This window comes from Eucalyptus grandis, chromosome 1, assembly GCF_016545825.1.
Source record: "Eucalyptus grandis isolate ANBG69807.140 chromosome 1, ASM1654582v1, whole genome shotgun sequence".
NCBI lineage: Eukaryota > Viridiplantae > Streptophyta > Magnoliopsida > Myrtales > Myrtaceae > Eucalyptus > Eucalyptus grandis.
In genome coordinates this window covers 45168559-45194240 of record NC_052612.1, presented here as the reverse complement: position 1 = coordinate 45194240, position 25682 = coordinate 45168559, and the positions used below count along the sequence as shown (strand labels likewise).

Sequence of the window (25682 nt, the reverse complement as noted above, 5' to 3'; positions counted from 1 at the left end):
AAAGGCCCGGGTCTCGGCGGCTGTTGTGTGGATGCGGAGTGGGACACGTGAGGCCTGTTTTCCTGCGCCTTTTCGCATGCTATTTTTAGCAGCGGTCCCCTCCCTCCGTCCTTGCTTCTTTTACAAAGAAAAACAAAAGGGAAAGAGAAAAGAAAAAGGGCACAAAAAGGGTCCGTCTCCTTCTCTCTCTCTCTCTCTCTCTCTCTCTCTCTCTCTCCTCCCCGCTGGACTGGCTCCTGCCATTCTCTTCCTTTTTCCCCGCCCGCTCTATCCCGGCCCGCTTCCTGAGGCCCATCCTCCTTCACTGAGCCCGGCCCACTAAGAAAGCCCGCGAAGCCACTCGGCGGCCGCAAGCCCAATAGTCACTCGGGCCGCCTCCGCAGGGGTCGAGAAGAGGAGAGAGGGTTGGGGCTCGGGAGTCAATCGACGGATTAGATCCATCAAAATGGTTTATTGACCAATTTCTTAACACACGTGGGTATTAAATGAGTTAGTTATAATAAATATATGTATCATAATAGATGGGTCATATACCGGTTTTATAATTTATTTAGATCCAATATACTTTCCCTTCATTTTTTTATCTCCCCCATTGAATCTTACACTAGCTTTGCACTCTCATCTTAGTTTTGGTGTGTTTCTTCATAAATTGAGTTAAATATAAAAGTGTTTCAATAGTATGAAATAGACCGAATATGAATTTGGTACGGAATGAATTGGATACCATATGAAAATAGATCTGGGCTTTTAGATCGATTTATTTTCAGCTCGGCCCAATTCATCCGTTTGGTTTGACAGGTCTACGACCCATGTGGCATCGTCGTTCTACAGGATTCGGCGGATTCAAAATTCGAAACGGTGAAGAATTGCGAGGACCGCCGCCTAAAGTTTGTGAGCCCCAGTATGGTTGAGATGTCACCGTCCGGTTGACTAGCCCTCCCACGTGGACATGTTCCGGGGGCAACCAAATTGGTCGAACTATCTTTCTTGAAAATTAATAAGATAGGAGCAAAAACGAGAAAAATTAAATATACAAAGATTATTCATAGCCAACCTTTGCTCGAAGAAAGCAGGAGCCAACAAAAATACCGCTGATTTATATCTGCAAAAGACCCGCAACAAAAATCACTTCATGGTCAAAGTCAACCTAGGAAGATCGAAATACGCTTCTTCTACAGGTTAAACCCTCCATGAGGAAAAGTCCAGCTACAGATTTTACAAACCATAGGAAGAAGAGCACTTATGATGATGATTCCTACATCCAGAAAGGATTAAAATGCTTCTTCAGGAGCTTTTGAGGCTCCGCGGCTTCACTTTCGGTCTCCCCAGACCGTCACCGGACCTTAATGCGGTCCAGGCTCTCGTAGACCACCCTCATCCGAGGACGCAGCTCCGGGTCGAGCTCCGTGCAATTCAGCGCGACGTGGAACGCGGCGACCACTTGCTTCTTCGCGTGGACCTCGTGCAGGAGGTCCGGGTCTATAATGTCGGACAAGGGTCGCTCCTCCCGGAACACTTTCCTCACCAGGTTCTCCAGGCCCTTCCCGTCGTTGTCGGGCCCTGCGTCCGGCACCTGCCCCGTGAGGATCTCCATCAGGACGATGCCAAAGGAGTACACATCGCTCTTCTGGGTGACCTTGGTGCTGGATACCCGGGTCTCGGGCGCCAAGTTAAGCGACCGAGGGAGCCGGCATCTTCAGCTCCATTGCGGAGCTTAAGACGGTTTGGTTATTAGAGCCATGCTTCTTGGACGATGAGGCGGTGAATCCCGGAGTCCCTGAGATAAGACGATTGAGACCGAATCCAGATATGTGAGGCTGAAACTCATCGTCAAGGAGGATTTTCGTGGATTTCAGGTTCCCATGGACGTACTTCCGAGGACTGTGCTCGTGTATGTACGCTAAGCCCCTCGCAGTTCCTTGAGCAATCTTTAGTCTCAATGCCCACGACAATGGCGGCGAACTCTTAGATGGTCCCCCTGTGGAAAAAGATTGTAGCAACCAAGGTTTTATTACAACCTTAAAGACATGTACCAAGAAAATGACTACCAGCGGAAAATCACATGCAACCGCACGACGAACGGAAACAGTGCTCTACATTTCGGCCAAGTTATGTGCAGCGAGTGGGTCATCCACGTTCAACACTCAGCAAGCACAAGCCTTGCTGTTGTGTGCTCCGAAACAATCATGCACGGACAGGAAAGGGACGATTCGGTTAACTCCAGAGGGAGAGAGAGAGAACCAGAAATGTACCATAAAGTGCGCACAATTTAGGTTAGATCCGAAACGACATGATCACAAGTCGGCATCTTTAGCTATTGCCCAAATGAAAGTCAATGGCAGACGACAAATCCATCATCGCTTGCAAACAAAATTCGACACTCACATCAAACCATGGTTATTAGAATATCAAGAAAGGTGCTTTAGAGACACAGATGAAGAGAGAGATAAATCATGCATGTGACCTTTTACATTGTCGCCACCAGCCAAAACCCGACCCTACACTGAGGTGAAAAAGTGAGTTCCCGTGATTCCAGGTTTTACCAGAAGAGGCTCGAGCTTTTTATGTCTTGAGTGCGACAGAAAACACACAGAACAAATTGATATTACAATCATGTTTTTTAGGTAGAGCAAAAAGTTCAAAGGAAATGGAGGTGAATGGCCTATTGTAATCAGTAAAAGCTTTGTTTAGATGAAAGGAAAAGACTACTGGCGATTCATTCCAAAGATTATCAAATCACTAGGACCTGTTGAGAATATAAGTTTGTAACATAGAATGCTTTCACAGATACAAAATTCTCCAACATTATGACACTAAAAAATTGGCCTCTTCTAATGGAACACATACACGATGAGATTGAGAACCATGGGCAATGCCATTACACAGATTGTCAAACAACCATAGTGGGTTCGACCAAAAAAAAAAACCCATCGCGGGAGACCATAGCAGCAGAAGATGCAATTGAAGGACTGAGGCCATAGCATTCCTACTGATGAAAGGATAAAAAAGAAGCACCTAACTGATAACGCAGTCTTCCAAGGTACGTCCCGATAATTTCTTATTCAAGTTTCCCAAGTGAAATTGTGCGACAATGATAACCATTCATCTATTAATACGCTTCAGACACCACACCCATCAGTAAAAATGCTAATGCCGACACCAAAAGAACTCCCGACATCAGTCGAGGTGGGAACTTACTGTAAAATTGTTTTAAAAGTTTTAAGATCTCATGTAAATTTTTTGTGAGACTGGCAACCAACTGTACTAAGAGATACGCAATTTGATATTTAAATACTTTAAACAAGCCCACTTCGTCAAAGAGACCATACCAGGCGGGGTCACTCATGCTGTCAAGTCTAACCAATATTCAAACGCGAACCCCTGAGTCGGAATCGAACAGCCAGAGACAAAGCATTTTGATTCGGCTTAAGCTTAAGCAGCATCATGTGCAGAGCCAGAGAATCATCCACGGACTGATGTAATCGTGCAAAATTTAATGCGGACAACACGAAGACATCCACGTGAGTCCTGTCCGGACCAAGCAAGAAACGCCACGAAAACGTGGAAGAAACGGGTGGTGGAGAGGAAGGTTACCATGCAATGCGGCGTACAGGCACCCGTTGCGTATGAAATCGGAGACCAGCAGCTTCTCGTCGCTGGCGTAGTAGTAAGCCCTCAGGCGGACGACGTTCGGGTGGTTGACCCGAGCGATGGCCTCCACCTCGGACTCGAACTCCTTTAGCCGCCACGCCGCGTCGCCCTCGCTCAGCCTCCTCACCGCCACCGCCACCCCCGCCGCGGCCGCGGACCCTCCGCCGCTGCCGCCCCGCCCGACCACCACCTTGTACACGATCCCGCTCCGGCTCTTCCCCACCACGTAAGCCGACGCCCTCAGCAAGTCCTCCAGTTCCAAATCGAACCCCTCGTCCAAGACCACGAACTTACCCTTTTGCCCTTCTAGGTCCGCCGTTTCCTCCACTGCCGCCGCCGCTGCTTTCTCCTTCCCCGACTTGTCTCTCCCGAACCTCGTCTGTTTCCTCCTGACGAACCACACGGACACGAAAACCACGCCCGCAATCACTGAGAGTCCGGAAAGAACCGGTATCAGGAGCGAATTGCTCTTCTTCTGAGCCATCCCACCGTCACCCGCTAGCGAGCTGTGAATGCGGTTCGATTTCGGGCTCTCGGGGTCCTCCGGCCTCGCAGACGCACTCGGATCCAGCGCCTGCGGGCACGGCGCCGAGAGCGGGAACCCACAGAGCCCTGGGTTCCCGGCGAACGCCGTGGGGCCCTGGTTCAGCAGCGAGCCCACCTGGGGTATCTTGCCGGTGAGGTTGTTGTGCCCGAGGTCCAAGCTCACCATCACCGGAAACCGGCCGTAAGACGCCGGGACCTGGCCGGAGAACCCGTTGTACGACAGGTTCAGCGTCCCGGAGAGGCTCCCGAGCTTCGCGAGCGCTTCGGGGAGCGACCCATCGAGCGAGTTGGAGGACAGGTCCAAGTGGGCGAGGTTGCGGAGGTTCTTGATCTGGGTCGGGACCGGGCCGGAGAGCGAGTTCCGGGAGAGGTCGAGGGAGACGAGGGAGGTGGCATTGAAGAGGCGGGAGGGGATGGGCTGGGAGAAGTTGTTGCCGGCGAGGTTGAGCCGCCGGAGAGAGCCGAGGAGGCCGAGCTCGGAGGGGATGTACCCGGAGAGGTTCTTGCCGGGGAGGAAGAGGGAGGCGACCCGGCGGCCGCGGCCGCAGGCGACGCCGGCCCAGTGGCAGGGGCTAGGGTCGGACTCAGACCAGGAGGAGAGGGAGCGAGCCGGGTCGGAGGAGACGGCGGCCTTGAGGGCGAGGAGGGAGAGGCCGTCGGGGGTGAGCGCGGAGGAGGACGGCGGAGATAGGAAGAAGAAGCAGAGGAGGAGGTGGAGTGGCAATGCGGGCGGTGCGGAGAGTGGCATTTTGTTGCATTTGGTAAAAGGATGGTGGGAGGGAGACATTATTTTTGTTAATGGTCCAAATGCATGGGGGATGTTTTTGGGCTGCTGCAACGAGGAGTTGCAGAGAGAGAGAGAGAGAGAGAGAGAGAAGGAGGGGGAAGTAAAAACAGGGGAAGAGCCGAAGGAGAAGTCTTGTGAAAGCGAAGGAGAAGGAGGGGAGAGTGGGGGAGAGGGGGAGGATTTTGGAGGGTAGTGGTTGGATTTTGAACGTGTAATCAGAGGCTGGTGGATTACGAGGTGGGGAGAAGAGAGAGAGAGAACGTGGGTGCTCGAGAAGTGTCAAAGTTTTTGAATTCTCGTGACCAGGGCCCTTTGCTCCCCCCGTAGTGGATGGAATGGGAGCGTGCGTGGGAGCGAGAGCGAGGGTTGCTGCTTACGTTTCGTGCCTGGGATCAGTCATTTATTATTAATTCTTCCCCTGAGATTATAAATTACACGGATTCGAACTTTGTCGAGCGAAACGAGATCTGCCCGGGGACTGGGCAAACTCTTGTCCTGTGCATCTACGGTGGGAGAGACAGACGTTGACGATGGTGGGATCTTAAGAAAAAAAAACTCTGTTTTTGAACCCGGAAGAGCGCACGAGACAGCTGATCCATCCGAGTTGCTCCAATAAGTGTGGTTTCAACATGGACGTATCTGTAAGTTCCCAAAAAAAAAAAAAAAAACATGGACGTATCTGGTCTCATTTTCTCTTGGAGCCAAACGTGTCCTCGGAAGCACTTGCAAATTTATATTATTAAAAATCTCAAACTAATATATTTAAGACAAATTTGCATTCTATTAATTTTCATTAAATTGAATTAATATCATAGAAAAAAACCAAGAACCAGTAAATCTATAACAAACGAAAGATAAAACCTCAACTTAATATAATCATCTAACTCAAGCAATTTAATAATAAAATTTAATAAAAACTATTGTTGTGTGTATATCAATTTAGAATTTTTCTGATAAAAAAATAATTTTAAATTAATTTATTACAAATGTACATATGTACTAATTTATAATTATTTGTGATATTAACCATTTTTGTTTTCTCGTCCTTTCGCCATTTACTTGAGAGTGGTGCTATGGATATTAACTACGAATTGGCCACTTACTTTTTACCTTTGAAGTTTGAGATGTAACAAATCCTCAAAAACAACAATAAAAAAAGAAGAAAGTAAATAGACGCATGGATCGTCAGAGATATTTGCGATTATGTCTTAACATTTTTGAAATTTTAAAAGTTATGATAATCTTTTTCCATTTAAACATGAAAGTCAATATGCTTCTTTCTAATCCAAAAGAAAAAGTAAGGACAGATGGAATCCTCGTTGACTTATCAGGTGGTGTGGAACCCTAATGACATGACGAATTCTTATTAGGTACTCCAAGATGGCTTTATTTGTTATCATCCATGTAACACGGCTGATTAGACGGAGAGTTTTCCACACATATTATTCGCAATATTCATGAGTGGCCAACGGGATAAAGAACATTTCCGTTAAAACGCCGAGATAACTAATTTTCATACGGCACTCATTAGAAAATCATAATTTTATTTTCGCTCACTAAAATATCACATCAAAATAAAATCAATCATTTAAGTATTATTTTCGACAAATCATCCTAGTGGATTTTTTTAATATCTTTAAAGTTTTTTTTATTATCGTTTCCTTTTCTATTTTTTGCTTTTTTTTTTTTTGTAGTGCCAACAATAGTTATTGGCGACCCTAGCTAGCTAAGGAGGTCTCACCCTTAGCCTTGGGCAAGGCCGTAAAGGCCTTGCTAAATCTAGGTGTGGTGAGGCCTTCACAACCAATTAGGGTCAATGGTGATCCTCACGCGAGACAAAAAAATAATAAAAAAAAGGAAAAATATATTAAAAAATAAAACATTTTTAATATATACAAAATAAATAATATTAAAAAATTTATCCACATCAACATCCGTAAAACCACAAGGAACAATCAGCATCCATGTCGAATTTTATGATGAGGTAAATTGCCGATAGTATTTAAGTGATTGATTTTTTTTTTATTTGTAGCACTTAAATAAGCAAAAAAAAAAATTATAACATTCAAATGAGCATCGTATGAAAGTTACAACACTTCTAGGTCACATTTGATAATGCTTTTGTTCCCGGAAACAATTTATGGTCATAATTAATTCTTTTTTATTATATTCATCGAAATAATTTATAAGCATTTTAAACCGTTTGGTAATTGTCCGAAATTTCAATTCTCATAATAGAATTGCATTTTATACCATCCTCAAAATTTATATTTCAAATCATTTTCTTTTAATTTTTAAATAATTTTATTACTTTTTCTTCTATTTTTTTTTTATTTTTTATTCATTTATTCTTTTCTTTTTTTTCTTTGCTTTCTCCTTTTCTTCTTCAAAGGTTGCTGGTTGCCGACCTTGAGATGACCGGCAATTGGTGACCTCATCGGAGCATCACTAGCCCTTGCCGAGGCCGTGCCTTGTCAATCAAGCCTTGGCTGGGCGAGTTTCCAACAAGCTCACCGAACCTCACCAAACTGGTCACTAGTGACTGGCAGCAGTAGCAGTTGAAGAAGAGAAGAGAGAGAAGAAAAAAGAGAAAAAATAGGTTGGCCCAATTTTGAAATTGTTCTCGAGAATAAAGAATCAACTTTTTTTTTTTTAATTTCTCGATTATGTTCCAAATCTACTTTTGGAAACAAAAAAAATAGAATTTTATTTCCAAAACTAAAAGTTTTACCAAACGAATTTATGTTCCAAATTTACTTTCGGAAATAAAAGAACAAAAATTGTTACTACTTAGCAAGTTGCCAAACGCACCCCTATTATACCTGTCCATTAGAATGTCCGCGGAGTTCCACTAATGGACTCGAAGTTTTCATGTGTTCAATCCTCTAAGACCTCCGCACATAGTAATTATATCTTCTTCTTTTTTTTGTTGGAACAGTAATTATATCTCAAATGAACGTTTTGTAACGAATGTAGAGCCCTTACAGCATGCTTTCGGAGGTTGCTAGGCTATTCGCTCTTTCCACCCTTTATTCATTGAAAAAATGATTACCTTACCTATTTTGAATTTGATTTAATGACGAGATTCTCTTTTGCGCTATATCCTTGTTTCCGGACTTTTCCTTTTTACCTTACTGTTCTTCCTCCTCGACCAATTACAGGCATAATTAGCCGTCGCCACCTACCACTAATTATCAATGGGACGGCCACAAGGGACAAAGCCTCCAAACCCCGCAATCCGAGGGGGGGTGGGGACCGACAGGGAGATTCGCAACGAAAGGACGACGACGGGAGCGAGCGATCGATGACAACGGCAAGGCATGACATCGATCTTTGGCAATGCTAGATAGGGACGGGAGAGTTTATGATTTTTGTCACTAAGCGTGGCGTAATTTTATATTCCATTGAATGAAGAATTAGATCATGAAATCGAACCTGAAATTTCTATCGTTTAGTTATCAACATGGGATCATTCGATGGGAGTAAACCGAAAGCTTTAGTTAATCAGCTTTGATTTTTTTAACTTCGACAATAACATTTTGTATTTCAGTGACAATCAACAAATTCTTTCTATTACATGTGTTAATAGACAAAAGTCCATCGACTTATAATCGTGAAATCACATGAAATCACACATCATAAAAGTGTACAAAATCTAAACGTGGGATGTCAAAGCTGCAGCGGATGCACCCACATTACATTTTCGAACGGGCGAATTCTCAGTGAAGAATGGTTGTGTTTGATTTGTGTGGTGAGACCAGAAGTATGGCTGACGAGTAAGGGATTTTCATGAACTTCGAATCGCTAAAAGGCATAAAGCTGGTTTCTTTTTCTCCCGGTCGGGATAAAGCTGGTTACAAAGTGCTGCTTTTTTTAGGGCACTCGTTACAAAAGTGCTCGAATAAGTTGGGCTTCTTTTGCTTTTTCTTGCGGTGTCAGACGGTCATTGTAGCAGGACCATCCATGGTGGTGGTGGCGGAAAGCTGCCAGTTCCAGTCTAGTTCGAATTACCGTTAGTTCCGCCATTTGAATGCCAAAGGTTTTGGGACTAGATGGAGAGCCATGGCCCAGATTGGCGTTCTATTCAACTAGCTAATCCAGTCGGCTCAAGATGATTAGTTGCAAATCAGCCATTGAGCTCTCATGCATCTGTATTAGGTAATCCAAAACACGGGTCTATAAAGCTTGAAGTATTAAGCACACGTCGAAAACGACGTGGGACTTTGAATTCCGATATGAAGTCTTGCTTGAGCAGTAAATAAGGGTGCGTTTGAAAACGTTTCTATTTCGGAAAATATTTTTTAAACAATAATATTTTTTTTTATTTCTATTCCCGAGAATAATTTATGAGCATAAGAACACGTTTGGTAACTATAAAAAATTTATATTCCAAGATTAGAAATAAGTTTGACAAACTTGTATAATTTTGTTATTTATTTAAATTTTTCAATATTTTTATTATATAATTCATTTTTTTTCTTCTTTCTTCCTTTTGGCCAATTGCCGACCTCGGCTATATGACCGGCGATCGGCCGACGAGAGTCGGTGACCTCATTGGAGCATTGCCGACCCTCGGCGAGGCTTGGTCTCCCCTTGGCTGGGTGAGCTTCAACTCGCCCAATCACCGGCGAGGCTCCGCCTCGCCAAGCCATCGCTAGGCGATGCCAACCTAGCGGTGGCCCGACGACGCTTCAGCAAGCTCGCTGGCCCTCGTCAGCCGGTCGCCAGTTATGGCCGAGGCTGGTGACCAGCCAAAAAGAAGAAGAAGAAAGAAAAACAAAAGAGAAGTGTTTCTCGAAATTATTCCCAAGAACGAGAAGCAACTTTTTTCTATTTCTTGTTTCCATTCCAAATCCGTTCCCGGAAACAAAAAGATAGATTTTTTGTTCTTAGAAACAAAAGTTTTACTAAACACGTTTCTGTTCTTTTTTTATTCCTCGGAACAAAAGAACATAAATTTTTGTTCCGGGGAATAGAAACACTTTTTGCCAGACAAAGCCTAAGCTTGCATTCTCAGGTCTAGTTGTGTGCCAATATAGAAGAATCCTACTGGGCAAGAGAAAGAAGAAACGGAATCTTAAAAGTTTGGAGGGCAACAAATAGATGGAGCCAAATCGCCAAAAGGCACTTCTGGGATGTGCTTGATGGCATATATATAATATGGAAAACCTGGCTCCTACAGAGAGAGTACTTCCATATCTACCAAACCAAAACATCCTTCTGGATTTTGGGCAATCACGCTTTTCAGTCGTCCGTGTCGACCTGTTCGTCCTATTACAGAAATTTCCCAATAAGAATTGCCTTACATATCAGGAAAAGAGTGCGAATCTTTTAGTCTATCTGCCCGAAAAATCACGCTGTCTAAAATAGCGTGTGTCCGCTGTAGGGCATCACCATATGGCATACTCGAACATTATTATTTGCTTCCACCACCAAGGTCGCCGTTCTCCTCAAATAAATGGTTCACGCTTTTTAGTACATTCCTAACATGCAAAAAATTCACAAGAGATTAATGCTCGGCTCTTTCTATTTCTCCCATTAGGTAAAACAAGATGAATGAGATTGTGGAGCTCGCTTTCTAAAGGAATCTACTCGTTCAGATACAACCCTTCAGTAGACGAGCACCTTCATTGTGCTGATAGTTAAATGCTTAAAGTCTCGACTTCACATCCTTCTTGCCAGGAATTTGCAAAGCCTCGTAGTGGCCAAAACCATGGTAAAGAAGTCTTATGGGGTTCTCTTTGCCATATTCTTGGCCATACTCAGCTATTGATATAAGGCCTCCGGCATCATTATCATACATGTACACCGTGATAGGCATCCTGAAATTACCAAATTTAATGACTTTGTAAATGCAGCTCTCTAATGCTATGACATTACTGATATCAGCAAGCCTTTCAAACTCAGCTCTCCCAAAATACTTACTTTTGAGTAAGAAACTGAATATTACTAGCATGACCAACCAAATATTACTAGCATGGCAAACCAATGAACACCAGCACATCGGCCAAAAGAAAGAAAAAAAGATGTCAAGCAGAAAAGGATCGCCTCAGTCAAAGAATAGAATGTTGCTGATCTCAACAGGAACACATGAAACGGGTGTTGTGCCTGTCTACATGAACAACAACATATTGATGGGCAATTGGTGTTACAACAAAGTTATCATCTGTACTCAAGCAAGCAACCATGCATTTGGAAAACAAGCACATATCATTCACAAGTCACAAAAAAGCATGTGCATGCATGTGTGTGTGTGTGTGTGTGTGTGTGAGAGAGAGAGAGAGAGGGGGGACCTGAGAACATGAGATGCCATGAGCAATTCTGGCTCACCTCCCCATACATGTGGCTTCCTCATTTGCGAGACATATGTATCAAAATCACCTTCAATAAACCTGTGCACAACATGACTTTATCAGATACAACTCCAGCAACAATTTTAGAGAAGTTCGAGAACTTGGATATATGACCATTCTGTCTCTTCCCGTCTTTTGATGAACTCGTCCGCAACCTGAAAAGTAAACAGCTCACATAACATTGGCAGAGGTATCATCTTGGATGAGTCATCCCAAGAAAGATGCATTCAAAGAGAAATGGTTAGCTTAAATCATTGTCCATAAAGATAATGAGCCAAGGAATCACAAAACTGCACTAGGAATGAGTTGAAATACAAATCGTCATTTTAAAAATTGATAATGCCGATTCTTAAGCAATTTTGTATTGTAGTGAAAATAAATTTTGAACCATAGGAGGAGAGGATAAAGACCCACCAAATCCCGTAATTCATCTGCAAGTTTTCTCTGAAGGCTCTCACTTGGAGCTGGTCTTCCGGACAGAAGACAGGCCCCATGAGCGACAGAACGAAATAAACATCTACCATCTCCAGGTATGCCTGCATAGCATGAAGTTGTCATCTACCTTTTCATAAGTGCATTCGGGAGAATCCATGTTGAAAATGCATCTTCAACATGGCACTCAGAACTAAGAAGAGCAACATGACTAGAGTCTAAATCTCACCAGTGACAGAGTAATCAGTATAGACTTTCTTCCCATGCGAAATTTTAGCATATGATGAGTCCTCGCAATTTTTCTCTTTGCGATCATCAATGGCTGCTTCAGCATGCTCTGGCTCAAAACTCGAATAACAAACCAACAGCCCAAAAAGCAAACCAGCAGAACCACGCCCTTGAGGCCGAGAAATACGGCGAACACTATATCGGACTTCACTAGGCATCCCTTGCTTTGTAAAAAAAAGTTTGGCATTCACTCTGTCACATACTGTTGATATTGAAACATGTCCTTTTTGAGGTATTGTAACACCAACCGAATCTCTAATTACTAGAGACCGCACAACTCGCCTGTGCTTGGAGATAAAGGAACCAAAACATCCACCCTGGCCCCCTCTAAAACCAGTAATACTACCAGAGGTTGGCACTTCAGATCCACTCAGATCAATAAACTTGGACCTGGAATACCCAGAAAACACATGAAAGCGTGCACTGGAAGGCGTCACATCACACATACTCCTCCCCATCTGTCGTCCCCAAATGCGACCACTTAAGCGTAAAACATTCTTTGGACAAGTTATCAGAGTGCAGCAAGCAATCATTTTGGCATTGCCTGTCATGCAAGCAGAATGCAAACATTTAAAAGCGGATCAATCTCCAATTACTGAGATCTCATGTACCAGGCTACACAGTGCAAAACATGTTACTGATAATTACAGCCATAGCTGTTGTTACCGACAAACATGTCAACCATGTAAGTTCTATTCAACTTGGCTTGTGAAGCCCTGAAAGTGCGAACCGCATACATCTACTAGAAACTCATCTACTCTCACAAAAATGCCCTAGTTGCGCATAAGTAATGAACAAACAATAAGAACCAGCTGCTCATTTCTAAAAAAGTAGCTTATTCGAGCATGTTTGAAGACAAAAAGATTGCTGTAAATAATGCATTAGCCTCACCTCCTTCACGCTAACTTTACCATATTCGCCAGGGAAAAGTCCCGAGTCAATCATACCAAAAAGCCCAGCATCTTTATAGTTAATACAAGTACACCCAGAGTTTCCACACCATCGCAAGCCAATCTCCACCTAACCAATTATAAGAGGCTCTTCTTGCCCCCAACAGCCAAATATAGCTCGATAAGATTTCTAACAATTCCCTAAATTCTCGGTTTTTCTAATTAAAAGCACTTTTAGGTGTCAATCCACAATCCCATAACACATTCTGCTTTCCCCCAACAGAGCCTTTCTACAGGCATTTGACAGCAGATCATCAACAGAGAACCGTACCTCCATTGAAGCCACAAATTCCCATAGACAGAAACGATTTCAGAAACCCGACATCATCAGAACAAGATACGAAGAAGCAGGCGATGCGAAAAGTAAAACGGGAACCAAATCAATTCACCCACAATATCCTCCCCCGCTTTCAAAAAGCTGCAAAATAAAATATTTTGAGAAGAACCCAAATGAGGAAAACGGGGCATTTTATCTGCATCTCAAGAAAGATAGAAAACTCGGGGTCGATTAAAGGAACCGATTCTTGATACGAGCTGAAGCAAGGTATTAGTAACCTTCTCGTTGTTCGAGCTGATCAGTCGGAGAACGTTGCGCGACGAGGAGGAGTTTTACGGCTCACGACAGCGTCGAAATGTGCGTCGTAAGCATTCCCCGGACTTCCCAGTGACGGTGGAGCTCAGGCGGTCGTCCGGTCGTCTTCGACGGTGTTCTAGACTCTAGTCCTCAGATTGAATTTTCGTACGTCGGGGTGAAGTATCGCTGTCGAACTTTACGCCCAAAGCGCCGATTGGAGATTTTTTTTTAGGGATGTTCCAAAAACGCACTGTCGTTTAGCTCTTGAGAAATAGGATTTGCTGTTAATATTCTCTTTCTTTTTCCTCTGTTGCATGCGTTTACACTTGGTCAATGAGGACGAAGCAGCAATTAAATCTCTGCGGGCCTGGGATAGTAATGGGACGAGTTGAATTTGCAGAAGCTACAAAGTTTGAGTGCTCTGCTATTGATGCTAGAAGGAGGAGAACCAAAGTGGAGATATTACGCACGCTCCATACTTGGTACAGGAAGCTCTCGTATGAAAGAGAAGCTAAGTCCATAGAATAGAGATGGCTTGACCTTCAAGCACAGAAAATTCATATGGCATGTTTATCCACCCTGCAAAGCAAATACTGGGTCCTGTGGAGCACACAATGATGATCTAGATGGCTGGATGCACAGGGAGGCAGAAGGCCAGAAACTCAAGCAAGGTAACCTTGCTCTGAAGAACAGCATATCTGCAAGGAATCTGTGAGGGTGTTCTGGGAGATGAGAGAGAGAACAGAATCTGACTCTGCCGATGCAAGAACATAGATGGGGGGTTATATATATATGACTATATCTGGGGCAGGAAAAGAGCCCACACGGCGTCCTCATACTCAAGTTCGTTTGGATCGGATTCCTGGCCAACTAGACCTTGTTAGCAAAGCAGTGGAACTAGTGTGGAGTGCAGGTGCATCTCTGTTCAGAAGATATTTCACAAGGTAAAGATCTAATTCCTAATCGGCTGTAGACACTATCAACGATGAGAAGCCCGCCATTTAACTACATAACACCGGCGGTATCTATCCTGAATGGTTCCGACCCACCCTGGCGATGATTGTGATTGCTCTGGAGGTTGCTAGGATTCAGGAAATGTCCTTGTATCATCAAGAAAGGGGGGACATCCCAAATGACCACAATGGAGCTTGCGTAGAAGTCGGAGTAATTTAAACTGTGTTATACGAATGGGGGATTTTGATTTCGACATCTACGGACTGTGACGTGATTCTCCACCCGCAGCTGCTCTCCTGACCTTCACGACAAACCCTCCATTACGATCACGGGAACAAGAGACTGCCACAGTTGGTGTTCTTAGCTGCTGAAAACATTCCACCTCTGCAGGAGTCGACAATCTCGTACCATAACATCAAGACAGCCCGATCAGGTTTGTGATTCCGATGGAAACGCTGAGAATGAAAGTTGCTGCTATTTTGATTCTAGAGCGTCGCGGGTGAATGTGAGAAAACTGATGGAAGAAGAAACTTTTCACGTCATGGAGAACTAACTTGGTGTTGACCTGGGATGGTTCCCGTCCAAGCTCTGGAAAAGCTTCCCAGGGGCGTGCGCACGCGATTCACATTTCGCGCATGATCCTCGCATGTTGCTTTAGAAAGTCAGTATGATTCCCCAGCTGTTTTACCGTTGTCGTGTTGGATGCACGCGAAAAGGCGACAAGGCATGCGTGATTGCCTTGTGATCACTCTCAAATGACAATCAGTTTGATATCATTTACTGCGGCGTGAATTTGTTATTATCATTTTCCCATCTGATGGAGCCTTGAGTTTTGGTTTAATTTCTCTAGACTTCTTTTTTTCTCAATTGATGATTGATCCTCATCTGCATGTAACCAAGTCAACGAATCTTACTCGTGACTGAACCGAATCATAACATCATAATCACATGATAATTGATATTGATGATAACAACCAGTGACCAAATTACATAATATAAACAAGAATCACAGGGATAAAATATCGATATTTAGAATCATGAGTTTAATTGTAAAATATTTGAATAGCTACTCTAGCATTGTATAAAAAAAAAGAAAATGGGTGGGCGCATAAGAGGATGAAATAGCAAGTTTGTAAGAGAAGTGTGAATTAATAATTTCTGCTTTGAAAACTTTGTCCTCTTATACTTTAATAATGTAGGGTATCTTTTTTTTTTTTTTTTTTTGGTAAAAAAAAAATTGCGGGGTAATTGAAATAGGCTTTAAAAGGGATATAAATCTCACCATTCTATTTGTAGCGTTAAATAAATTAATTAGCAGCACTATTTTTCCAAAAGACACAAGGATCTCATTTCTTAAGCTTAGCAAAAGAGGAAAAAAATAAATCACGGCAAAACAAAAGCAATGTGCTAAAAATGTTTGTCTTCACTAACCATGAACAAAATAAAATTAATGAGCATTTTATAAGAATGAGAATTCAATATCAATTTTAAACTTTATTAAAAACATGTTTTTAAAAAAAAATAAAAAATAAAAAGAAATTTTTTTGTCGTTTACCAAACGTGTTTTTGTTCTTTTTCTATTCTAGTAATAGAAATTGACTACGATTACCAAACATGTTTCTGTTTTTTTTATTCCAAGAACAGTTTTTTTACACTTACCAAACACGTTCTTTTTGTTCAAAAACTGTTAGAACAAACACTTTTTTATTTCTGTTCCAGGAACAAAAAAGAAAAGAAGTGTTTCCATGCGCACCCTTATACTTCAGAAATTAGAATTCGTAGCCTCCGTCTTGCGAGAAAAGTGTCAAAAAATCTCAGCCCTTTTGCATTTATACCAATTTAATTTTAAACTTTTTATTGATCTCAATTCAATCATTTTCGGTTAATTTTGACCGGATTATACCGACAAAACATTGGTAAGTTGACTTAACATGACATGATAACTTTTAATAATATTTTTTTTTTTTTTGAAATATTTTTTCCTCCTCCTCCTTTCTCTAGTTGGTCGTTGGACCTCGACAATAGGCTAAAGACGACAGTCGACGAGGTCGTGGTCAACCTCACCGGTTTCTAGCAAGCCTCGCCAACCACGACCGAGGCTCAACCTCACTAGATCCAACAACAGCCTCAAGTTGGTGAGGCTTGACCTTCACCAAATTTGACGAGGGTGAGCCTTGCCCGTGCTCATTGCTCGGTAAGGTTGAGGTTGACCTCATCAGTTGTCATTGAGGACTGACTAGAGGAAGGAAAATGAGAAGGAAAAAAGAAAAAAAATTCATAAAATGTTAAAATATCATTAAAAGTTGTCAACATTAGCACCAATTGTATTATATCAGTCGATTGGTGCTCATCACTAAGATCCAGTCAAAATTAGTCAAAATGACTGAATTGGCCCAAAATCAAAAAAATTATGACTAAATTAATACCAATGAAAAGTTTAAAACTAAACTGACACAACTACATAAGGTTTGAGACTTTTTTTGACATTTTTCCCGACTAATAAATTGGGTAAAGATTCGAAGTAGCACTTTTCAATATATTTTCAAAATGGATGAATTGCACATCTTTAATAAAGTAATTTGTTAAAACACCTCTAATAAATCTTAGTAAGTACCCGATAGGCACCCTTTTAACATCTTCCTTATACATATCACCATGCCTTTGGCGAAATTTATTCAATTGCGTTGCAATTCGGGCTCCGCCTTGTTTCCAACTTCAGTTGGACTCGAGATTACTCTAAATTTTATTTTTTCGATGGTTGAGACCACATTGAGCTAAGTTAGCCTAAAAAATCAAGATAGGTAAAATTTTAAAGATGGTTATCAATTAAGGACACAAGGTACCTCTGCTTTTTTAGAGTAAGAAGGGGTAGAGAAAACAGGCCAAGTTGATGTTTGAGTACTAAGCACTACGGCACTGAAGTAACCCATGCCATATTCTCAGGAAAAGCTCAAATGGTCTTCGACAAAAGCGTACCTGTACCTGAAACCGACACAGGTGAATAGGTAAATAATACCTAGAAGTGTGAGACAACTCTCTTCAGGGAACTCAGCAAAATAAGCTTGTAACTTCAGGAGAAGAGGTTCCCTTGTAGCAGAGGAGGTCGTGGTGAGTCGGTGACTAGACCTAGGTGATTGTTTACCAAAAACATAGATATCCGCAAAGTTGTAAGACCATGTATGGGGTTGACGCTTATCCAGTACCGAAAGGTCAAGAAAGTTGGTAACCCAATGATAAGGAAGTCGGTAACCGAAACGCTAGTGAACGGTGGCCATAACTATAACGATCCTAAGATAGCATAATTCCTTGTTGAGTAAGTTCCGACAGTTTGGAATATCCTAATCATTTTTATTGCATGATCACAAACATCATTTTAAATGTCATTCAATAGATCAATCTCTAATGCGAAGCGCCTGGATCACTAACCAAAATAAACCCAACAAGAATTTAAGGTTCAAACCTTTATAAATTTTTTTATTAAATAAGTGCAAGTTTTGTCATGACTTGCTATGATATGATATCCAAAAAAAAAAAAAACTCAATAAATTTGATTTTAAACTAGTAGAGATAATTTATAATTAAGATTATGTTTGATCATTTGAAATTCTAATTAAGACAATACTAGATAAAATATTACATGAAATTCAAGAATTTGCTATATCCTATCAATTGCTAGTGATTACAGTAATAATATCATATATATTTAAATCACATAATGTATATTATTTATTATAAAAGATGTTAGTATAAATGAACAATTTTTTTTACAAATGGAGATGCTAATAAACTCTCATGACACTCTTGCTTGCATTATTTTTATTTGCTTTTTTTTTATTTCATTTTCCTCTATTTTTTAATTAATTAAGTTTTTATTTCTTTATTCTTCTTCTATCATTCTCTAATTAAATTTTATTAGATAGTAAACTGTATTAATATACCTAAAAATACTAAAATACGTAATAAATATAAATATATATGTATATTTATATATTAAATTTATATTATAAAATATAATTAAATTCGAGTATATAAGTAAAAATAGTATTAAATAAAAATAATTAAATTTTTTATTTTAAATTTATTATATTATAATTCGAATACTATTTATATCGAAATATAATTTCAATTTTGTTAATTTGAAAGGTTTTTCATTTAAAGAAAATAATTTTCTTATTATAAACGTTAGAAATGTTATCCATCTTTTATCTTAATTCTCATGAGATAATTTTTTTCTCGTTTATATTTTCTTATTTTCAATGTGTCTTGAATTGGCATCAAATATAGGATAATATAAGTTTTATTATATTCTGAACGCAACCTCACTCGCTGAAAAGCACCTGCCATCGTTTTTCGCTTTTTCGAGAGGGAAAACAGAGCGAACCGCCGAAAGCTTCTTCCTTTCCATCCGCTCGCCGTCGCCTCTCCGCCCCGATTTCCGGAACTCGAGCCCGATCCCGAACTCGGCCTCGACGTCGACCTCGCGCCGGCATGGCGTGGGCTCTGATTCTCGCCGTCGCCTTCCTCGTCATCAACATTGCCCTCTTCGCCTCCACCTTCTATCAGGTACTGAACCCGACGCTGCTTCCCTTGCCCCTCCCGTGCTCCGACGAGCCGCCGCCGCCGCTTCGGGCGGTTCGCCGGACGGGTGCCGCTCCGTGACTTCGCTCCGTCGGCGACGGCGCTGCTTTAGGTTTTTTTCTTCTCTTTCTCCGGTTCGCCAGTTGAGGTCGCGACCCCGGGCGAAGAACCGGAGGAGGAGGATTACCTATTAAACCTAGCGTCTGCTGTTTTATTGGCGGCCAAGAGTTCGATTGGTCGCTGGAGTAGGTCGCCCTGCAGAATTGACTATTTTCCATGAATCTATTTCTCCAGTAACTCATGGACATCGAGAGATTCCAGTCGGCCAAATCTGTATCTTCGATGCTATTTTTTGTGTTTGATCTTTTTTTTTTTTTCCTGGCTTGCTTGCTCATGAGCTTGTAAAGTGTTCGGGTTGCATCTGACTATCGCACGTTGCTGTTGAAGACCCCTCGAAACTGCATAAACCCTCGGAATTGTAACTCCGTTGCTGTTTGAATGTTTCGTAGATCCTGATATTATCGGATCTGGAGGCGGACTACATCAACATGTACGAAGCAGCATCTCGGATCAATGGGTTGATCCTTCCTGATTTTATCTTACAAGGAGTTCTCAGCGTGCTTCTACTGATGACTGGACATTGGCTCATGTTTCTAGTTTCAGTCCCTGTCACTTGTTATCACGTAATGCTGTAAGTGTTGTTTTACTTCGACCTTTCCTCTCAGATGAACTTCAGTTGGGCTACCTTCCTATGATGTCTTGCTGTTGATGCACTTTGTTCTTGCAATGAGCCCGTTATCCATTTTAGGTCATGAGCATTTCTAAAGAAATTTTAGGAGCCTTTAGAGCTTTAAGAACCCTGAATCTCCCATTTCACAGTGAAGAGATGGGGAATTATATTTGTGAAAGGAAACAAAACTGTCTATTTGCCAAAAAGGATATATTTATTATAATAACAGCATCAAATAGAAGTCAACTATCTCAAAATATTAGAAGCTTTTGTGGAGGTCTGCCCCTTCGAAAATATAAAATGCTGCCCAAAGAGTTATTTAATCAAATATATGCTTTGATTATTCAAATGAGAGTCAAATGCTCTGCAGAATACCATTTGGTCGGTTGAAACCCTCTCTGCAGTTTGGGAATGTGTTTGTTCTCTATTACATTCTAAAAAGAAAGGTGATCACTTTTGTTAGTTCCTTGGGTCAAGACTCTAATTGAATACCTGGGCATTAATTGCTGCTGTTGGTTATGTGAGGTATATATCATACTCATACTTGCAAGGCTTAAGTTTATATTGTCAATCTTGGACTAATGTAGTTTCCAGATTGTTCCTGCACTAAACTCAGATATAAGTATATTTAAGACATCGTTTATGTAGAAGCAGTAGCAAAACCTGAATTTGTCCTGAAATCAGTATGATAGCATTGAGGTTAGGTTGGGATCACTTCTTCCCACCTAAAGTCAAAGTCTACCTCTATTACCCATGGGCTGAATTGACATATTAGTGGTATAGTGATGGTGTTGACAGTAGTAGTAGGACTGCTGTAGATCTATTTACATCTGGTCAATCCGTCTTACTCTTTTAATGCACTCCCTTTTGGCCTTGGAAACACCATTCCTTCAGCTTGTCATCATACCTTGAAAAATCAAATTTGAGTGAGTACCTCATGTAGGGAAAAACCCTATCAAGGGGCTCTGATACCAATTGATATTGTCAAAGAAGTAAAAGATAGCAAAAAGAACAAAAATGGGGCTAAAGTAGAGTTGAGTTGAAGTTGGATCAGGGAAAAGAAATTTTAGAGTTTGTGAAAAATGATGTTTATTGAATGAAGAATGATATTGACAAAGAGACTTAAAGGCCTATTTATGCTGGGGTACAAGTGCAAGATGATCTCAATACTTTGTCTTAAATAACAACTTGTAATCTTCTTCATCTCCCCTCCAAAACCCATGTAGCTTTTATACCTGATTTATCCAACTGTTTCACTACGCACTTGCTATGTATGTTATTGTTCCTTCGTTTTCTCTGAGAAAACTCGACCTAGAGTTTTGAAGTGTTGAATTGTGAGATATGGTGAATTTGTTCCTATCATCACTAGTACTTGAATCACATCATCAAAACAATCTAAGTTTTCTTGCTTCATGATAGCTTGTCGCTTGAACCTTTTAGTTGAACCCTCAAATTGTCCTGGAGTAACATAATCTGTCTTCGATGAGAAGAATACTTTCTCTTCAATCAGTACTCGTGATGTATAGCATTTCTGGTTAGTTGGCTCAGAATGGGGCAAAAACAATCAGTTTGTTCGATTCTTTTGATGAATGTCCAACCAAAGGACTGACGACCTCATAGTTTATTTCACAAGATTAACTTTAAGAAAGACAGCTTCTGTAGCAACTTGCCATACCTATGCTAGCAAAAATATTGGTGCATTTGGATGGGGAAAAAGGAGGGATTGATTGGAGGATCAATGTTTATGGACATATTTATCACATGTTGTGCCTATTTCTATGTATCCATGCACTAATGTGTCCAAAAATTTATTGACTATGCGTTTCTCTTGCATGGAACAACTTTTTCCTGCGTTTCCATGCTCCCATGAGAATATTTGTTGAAATTGTCCTATACCAATCCTTGGACGTCAAGAGATGAATTTGCTGTTTTGCTTAAACACTAGGTGAAAGGGGCATTCTATGGTTCAATGAATAAAACCGTGGTAACAGGGAGAAAAGTAGAAGTTAAATGGTAAATCTCAAAATATGCTCAGGTTGTGGTAATTTGTTAGTGAATAGCCATAGCATCTGCTTACATTTGTTTATGCCTGCTACTTATAAAAGAAAGAATATCTATTTATGTCTGTGGCATTATCTCCTTAATAGTTTCTTTCTTTATATAGGTACGTAAAGCGGCGGCATCTAATTGATGTGACTGAAGTATTTAGAGTTCTTGGGACCGAGAAAAAGTATCGCATGGTGAAGCTTGGTTTATTATCCCTTCTCTTTCTCATGGTTATATTCAGGTTTGTACCCATTTCCCTGACTGTATTTAAGACTTCAAAAATTTATTGTAAAGTACTTTGATGGTAGCTTAGCATATCTTTAATAGGGAGCTAGATTTTGCACTCAAGTGCGTGCTAACAATAGTGCACATGCACACACATAAAATGTTGCTAGAGACTTTTCTATAGCACCTTAACTAATAGAAGTTCTCATTGGTCTTTGGCTGTAGATTTATTCGTGCAGGCCATTTGTTATTTCGAGATCCCCAGTTCGGAGATTTAGATATTCGCTCATCATTTTTGGAGTTCTAGATATTATTTTGCTTCAGTTTTTCTCATTTAAGAAGGTTAATTTGAAACTTCTCCAGTCATATGGTTGGCTGAGGTTTGTTAGATGAATCTTCTTAATGGATTGACTGAAGGTGAACAATTTGGCACGAATAGAACAGTTGAGAAAGCTTCTTCCAAAAATTCAGTTTTGACTTTTCTTGCCTTGCTTTTTCTTTTGATAACACCTTCTCACTGTAAACAGTTGTAGACATGCAAAATGCTTTCTTGGTGCCAGATGTGCTATCCTAATATTTCATACTTCCCTTAAATCTGTGCTTTTATTGTATGAGACAAATGATTTGCTGGTACTTTGCCTCGTGCTCTCCTACAAACCCAACAAAGAAAAAAGTTGTAAGCTTTCTGCACTTGTTCCTAGGTTTTTCAAGGTGCAATTTGCACAGTTATTTGGGGGCAGAGCAGAAATTGTTTGGTAGTATCACTTGGACTTGGCTTGTCTTTCAAATTTTGCTAGCTCAAGGTAGATTTCTCCACATTCATTGGAGCAAGCTACATGGCATTTGATTCGTTTTAACAATTTTCCACTCTAATAGTTTCCCACAGAGCCTTTCCAAAACAGCTTGCTGTCAAACCCAAAGTGAAGGCGAGTCCTTCAGAAATTCTCTGTCTCCAATAACTTAGTTCCCTAAATTCTAAAAACTTGCACTTTACCAGGCTACTGTTTGAGGTTTTTTCACTAGAATACTCCTTCTCTGTATGATGAGGCTCCTTCAGCACATGATTTAAAGGAAATTGTTTAGATTGGCCCCATGAACTATACGCTTGCCTTAAGTTCACCTTAAAGTACTCATTTTGTCACAATTTGCCCCTTGACATCGTTGAGAATTGGAATGTCAAAATTAAATAGCATCGAGGCTACTCTTTATTTTTCAGGTTAGTAGAATGTTGCTTTTAAAAGCTTTTTGATTAAACGTATGAATACCCCCAGAGTTGAAGTGGTTTAAGCCAAATTGGCTCCAATTTTCTAGCAGTATTCCTTTTCGAGCTTCAATAGTGCCTCTCCAAAAGAATCGAGTCTCCGCCGGTAGCTTCTGATCTTGATATTTCGATTCCATTCTTGGGGCACCACTCTGGATTCCCCCGCTCTCCTCTCTGCAGTGTGCTCCTGTGTATTTGTGTAGCATTGGCAAAGTATTTAAGGCAAATGAGTCTTGGGTGCACACTTTTTTTTCTGGGTGATCCACGCGTATTTTGTTATTCTCTCTCGTTTCTGCTGTAATTTTGATGCTATTCTGTTCAATTCACAAGCGATGGTCTTTTAGATTTGCTCCTTGTGGCGTGTTCTCTCTATTCTTATCATATAAGTGGGTTGCTATTGCAGGCTCGTGTTGTCTATTTTTGAATCTTTTGTTGATGACGAAGATGCCTTCCATTCATTTTGATAAACACAGCTGGAGAAGTATAGTGCCACTCTCGCAGGGGCGTTGTACATCGAACAGAATTGTGTTAGGGGTCAGCTGGTTTAGGCCTAGTATCATTGATTGGGAGTGATTTTTTTATCTTGATTGGGGAGCTACCATTGGCATGCCCGGGCTGGAATTTCGCTCTGATGGTGCTGTGGAATAGTTTATGCGAACCTTCCGTTGTTTGAAGCACCATTCGGATGTTGCTGCAAAAGCAGGACGAGAAATTGTGCATTTGTTAGATGGCTGTGGAGTTGGAAATTTGTACCAACCCTGCCAGCATATTGTCGCGCTTTTCTCTCGCATGTGAGCGTGAGAAGCACGGGTTGAGCATAGGTGAGCGATGGCTGCTGAGAGCCCTGAGACTGCGTCCGATGTTGTACATTGTTTCGATCATCTTTGATGTTTATCTGCTGCTGCAAGAGCGTTACTTCCAGTGCATTTCATTTTCGCCTTTCATGAAAACGACCAAGGGGCATAAAAGAAGGCCACCGCCCCCCCTCTCTCTATCCGACAGCTTGCAGAGGGCCCGACAAACTGGGGGCAGCTTGACAGCACCTTTGCCTTTCTCTGCGCAATAAAACACAAAAAGAAATCGGAGGAAACTACTTTTTTTGTCCCTGTAGTTTCGGGGATTTCATTTCTATCTCATATTTTGTTCGATTCCGCGTGGTATAGTCCAGTGACAATTTAAGTCTATCCGGACAAAATTCCGTAGAAAATATTCTGGAAACCGATGAGTCGACAATGTCAACAGAAATGCAGATGTACAAGCCTGTAAAATAAATTAGACTCTGACGTTTTCAAATTGAGTCCTTTTTTTTTGTTGAGATTCTAAGTGCGATTTTCTCCCATTTCCATAGCAAATAAGAAGCTCAGACGACGTTGGCCAGTACCTTTTCTGGGGTCGAAGGCGTTTGCGTAAGTCTTAATTCATAAAGGATTGAGATGAATTGGAAGAACTCCCATGAAACCGTACAATATATTACTTTCTATGGAAGGAGTTGAGGTTGTGGTTCGAGTACTAAAAAGTTATTTTTGTTTTTCGAGAAGTAACTCTAGATCCATCTTCATGGCTTTGGAGTTAAAATGAGAATGTCACCGTTGAATATACTACAATTTTCTAGGATATCAATCAGATTGGACACCCTTGCAAACATTGAAATCACTAATTAGTTGGTGGAAACTTGACATTTTTATTAGATTTCAGACGGAAAAGTGATGAATTGCTCATGTCTTCAATGAAAATAACACAAGGAGTAATTACGTCGCCCCCAAAGGCCAAGAACTATGTTTGATTGTTGCTTAAAAAAAGAGTACGAGGATAAAAAATGTAGCTTGCTTTAGAAGTTCGTAATATACGTACACGATACGTATCCAGAGACGGTGACAACTCGGCAATTTTGGGTGAATTCTGTACGGGAATTGCGACGAAAGGACATAATAATGTCGCCGGATAATAATACAAGGCCTACGATTATGGCCAAACAAAATATAAGGACCGAAAAATGAAATCCCCAAACCTGCGGGGGCAATGTGCGTAATTTCCCAAAGAAGAAAGGCGACCCAATAATTTAATTCGAGGGTGGGCCCACTTCTCTCTCCCCCCACCACGCCCTCGGAGCCCCCCGGCTCAACTTTCATTCGGGGCCCTACACGTGGCCTGATATTTCCTCGGGCCCCACCCACGTCGCCGCGCAAGTCGGGTCCGCGACACCTCTGGGCGGTATGTCGGGCGGCTTTCGGGTCGCCGATGTGACCCGACGTTTGTCCATCTGCGCTCCCTACACGGACCATGCGGGCCCCGGTTCTCGGGCCCATC

General features: G+C 41.4%; 3 protein-coding genes across 6 annotated transcripts; 1 reads left to right on the top strand and 2 right to left on the bottom strand.

Moving 5' to 3' along the window:
- Positions 1-1029: 1029 nt before the first annotated feature.
- On the bottom strand, positions 1030-5260 carry LOC104445511 (receptor protein kinase-like protein ZAR1). The gene is given in 3 exon segments (XM_010059417.3): positions 1030-1684; positions 1686-1978; positions 3595-5260. Coding segments are annotated over 3 exon segments (2034 nt in total). The 5' UTR covers positions 4985-5260; the 3' UTR covers positions 1030-1333.
- A 4780-nt stretch (positions 5261-10040) lies between these two features.
- LOC104445485 (OVARIAN TUMOR DOMAIN-containing deubiquitinating enzyme 4) lies at positions 10041-13731 on the bottom strand. Of its 3 annotated transcripts, XM_010059396.3 has the most exons (8): positions 13563-13731; positions 13279-13425; positions 11999-12601; positions 11752-11873; positions 11452-11492; positions 11278-11376; positions 10610-10806; positions 10041-10467 (listed from the first exon to the last, which is right to left on the bottom strand). In XM_010059396.3, the coding sequence occupies exons 2-7, from the start codon at positions 13301-13303 to the stop codon at positions 10635-10637; spliced, it is 1062 nt and encodes a 353-aa protein (XP_010057698.1). In that variant the 5' UTR covers positions 13304-13425; positions 13563-13731; the 3' UTR covers positions 10041-10467; positions 10610-10634. The 3 variants fall into 3 exon arrangements, with proteins under 3 accessions (XP_010057698.1, XP_018733078.1, XP_010057711.1); XM_018877533.2 differs by having other exon boundaries at positions 12949-13731; XM_010059409.3 differs by lacking the exon at positions 13279-13425.
- Positions 13732-18857: 5126 nt separating this feature from the next.
- Positions 18858-24296, top strand: LOC104445472 (protein cornichon homolog 1). 2 transcript variants are annotated; one of them, XM_010059386.3, is made up of 4 exons: positions 18858-19098; positions 19623-19804; positions 22008-22130; positions 23779-24296. In XM_010059386.3, the coding sequence occupies exons 1-4, from the start codon at positions 19024-19026 to the stop codon at positions 23837-23839; spliced, it is 441 nt and encodes a 146-aa protein (XP_010057688.1). In that variant the 5' UTR covers positions 18858-19023; the 3' UTR covers positions 23840-24296. The 2 variants fall into 2 exon arrangements, with proteins under 2 accessions (XP_010057688.1, XP_010057681.1); XM_010059379.2 differs by lacking the exon at positions 23779-24296 and adding an exon at positions 22340-22708.
- Positions 24297-25682: the final 1386 nt, after the last annotated feature.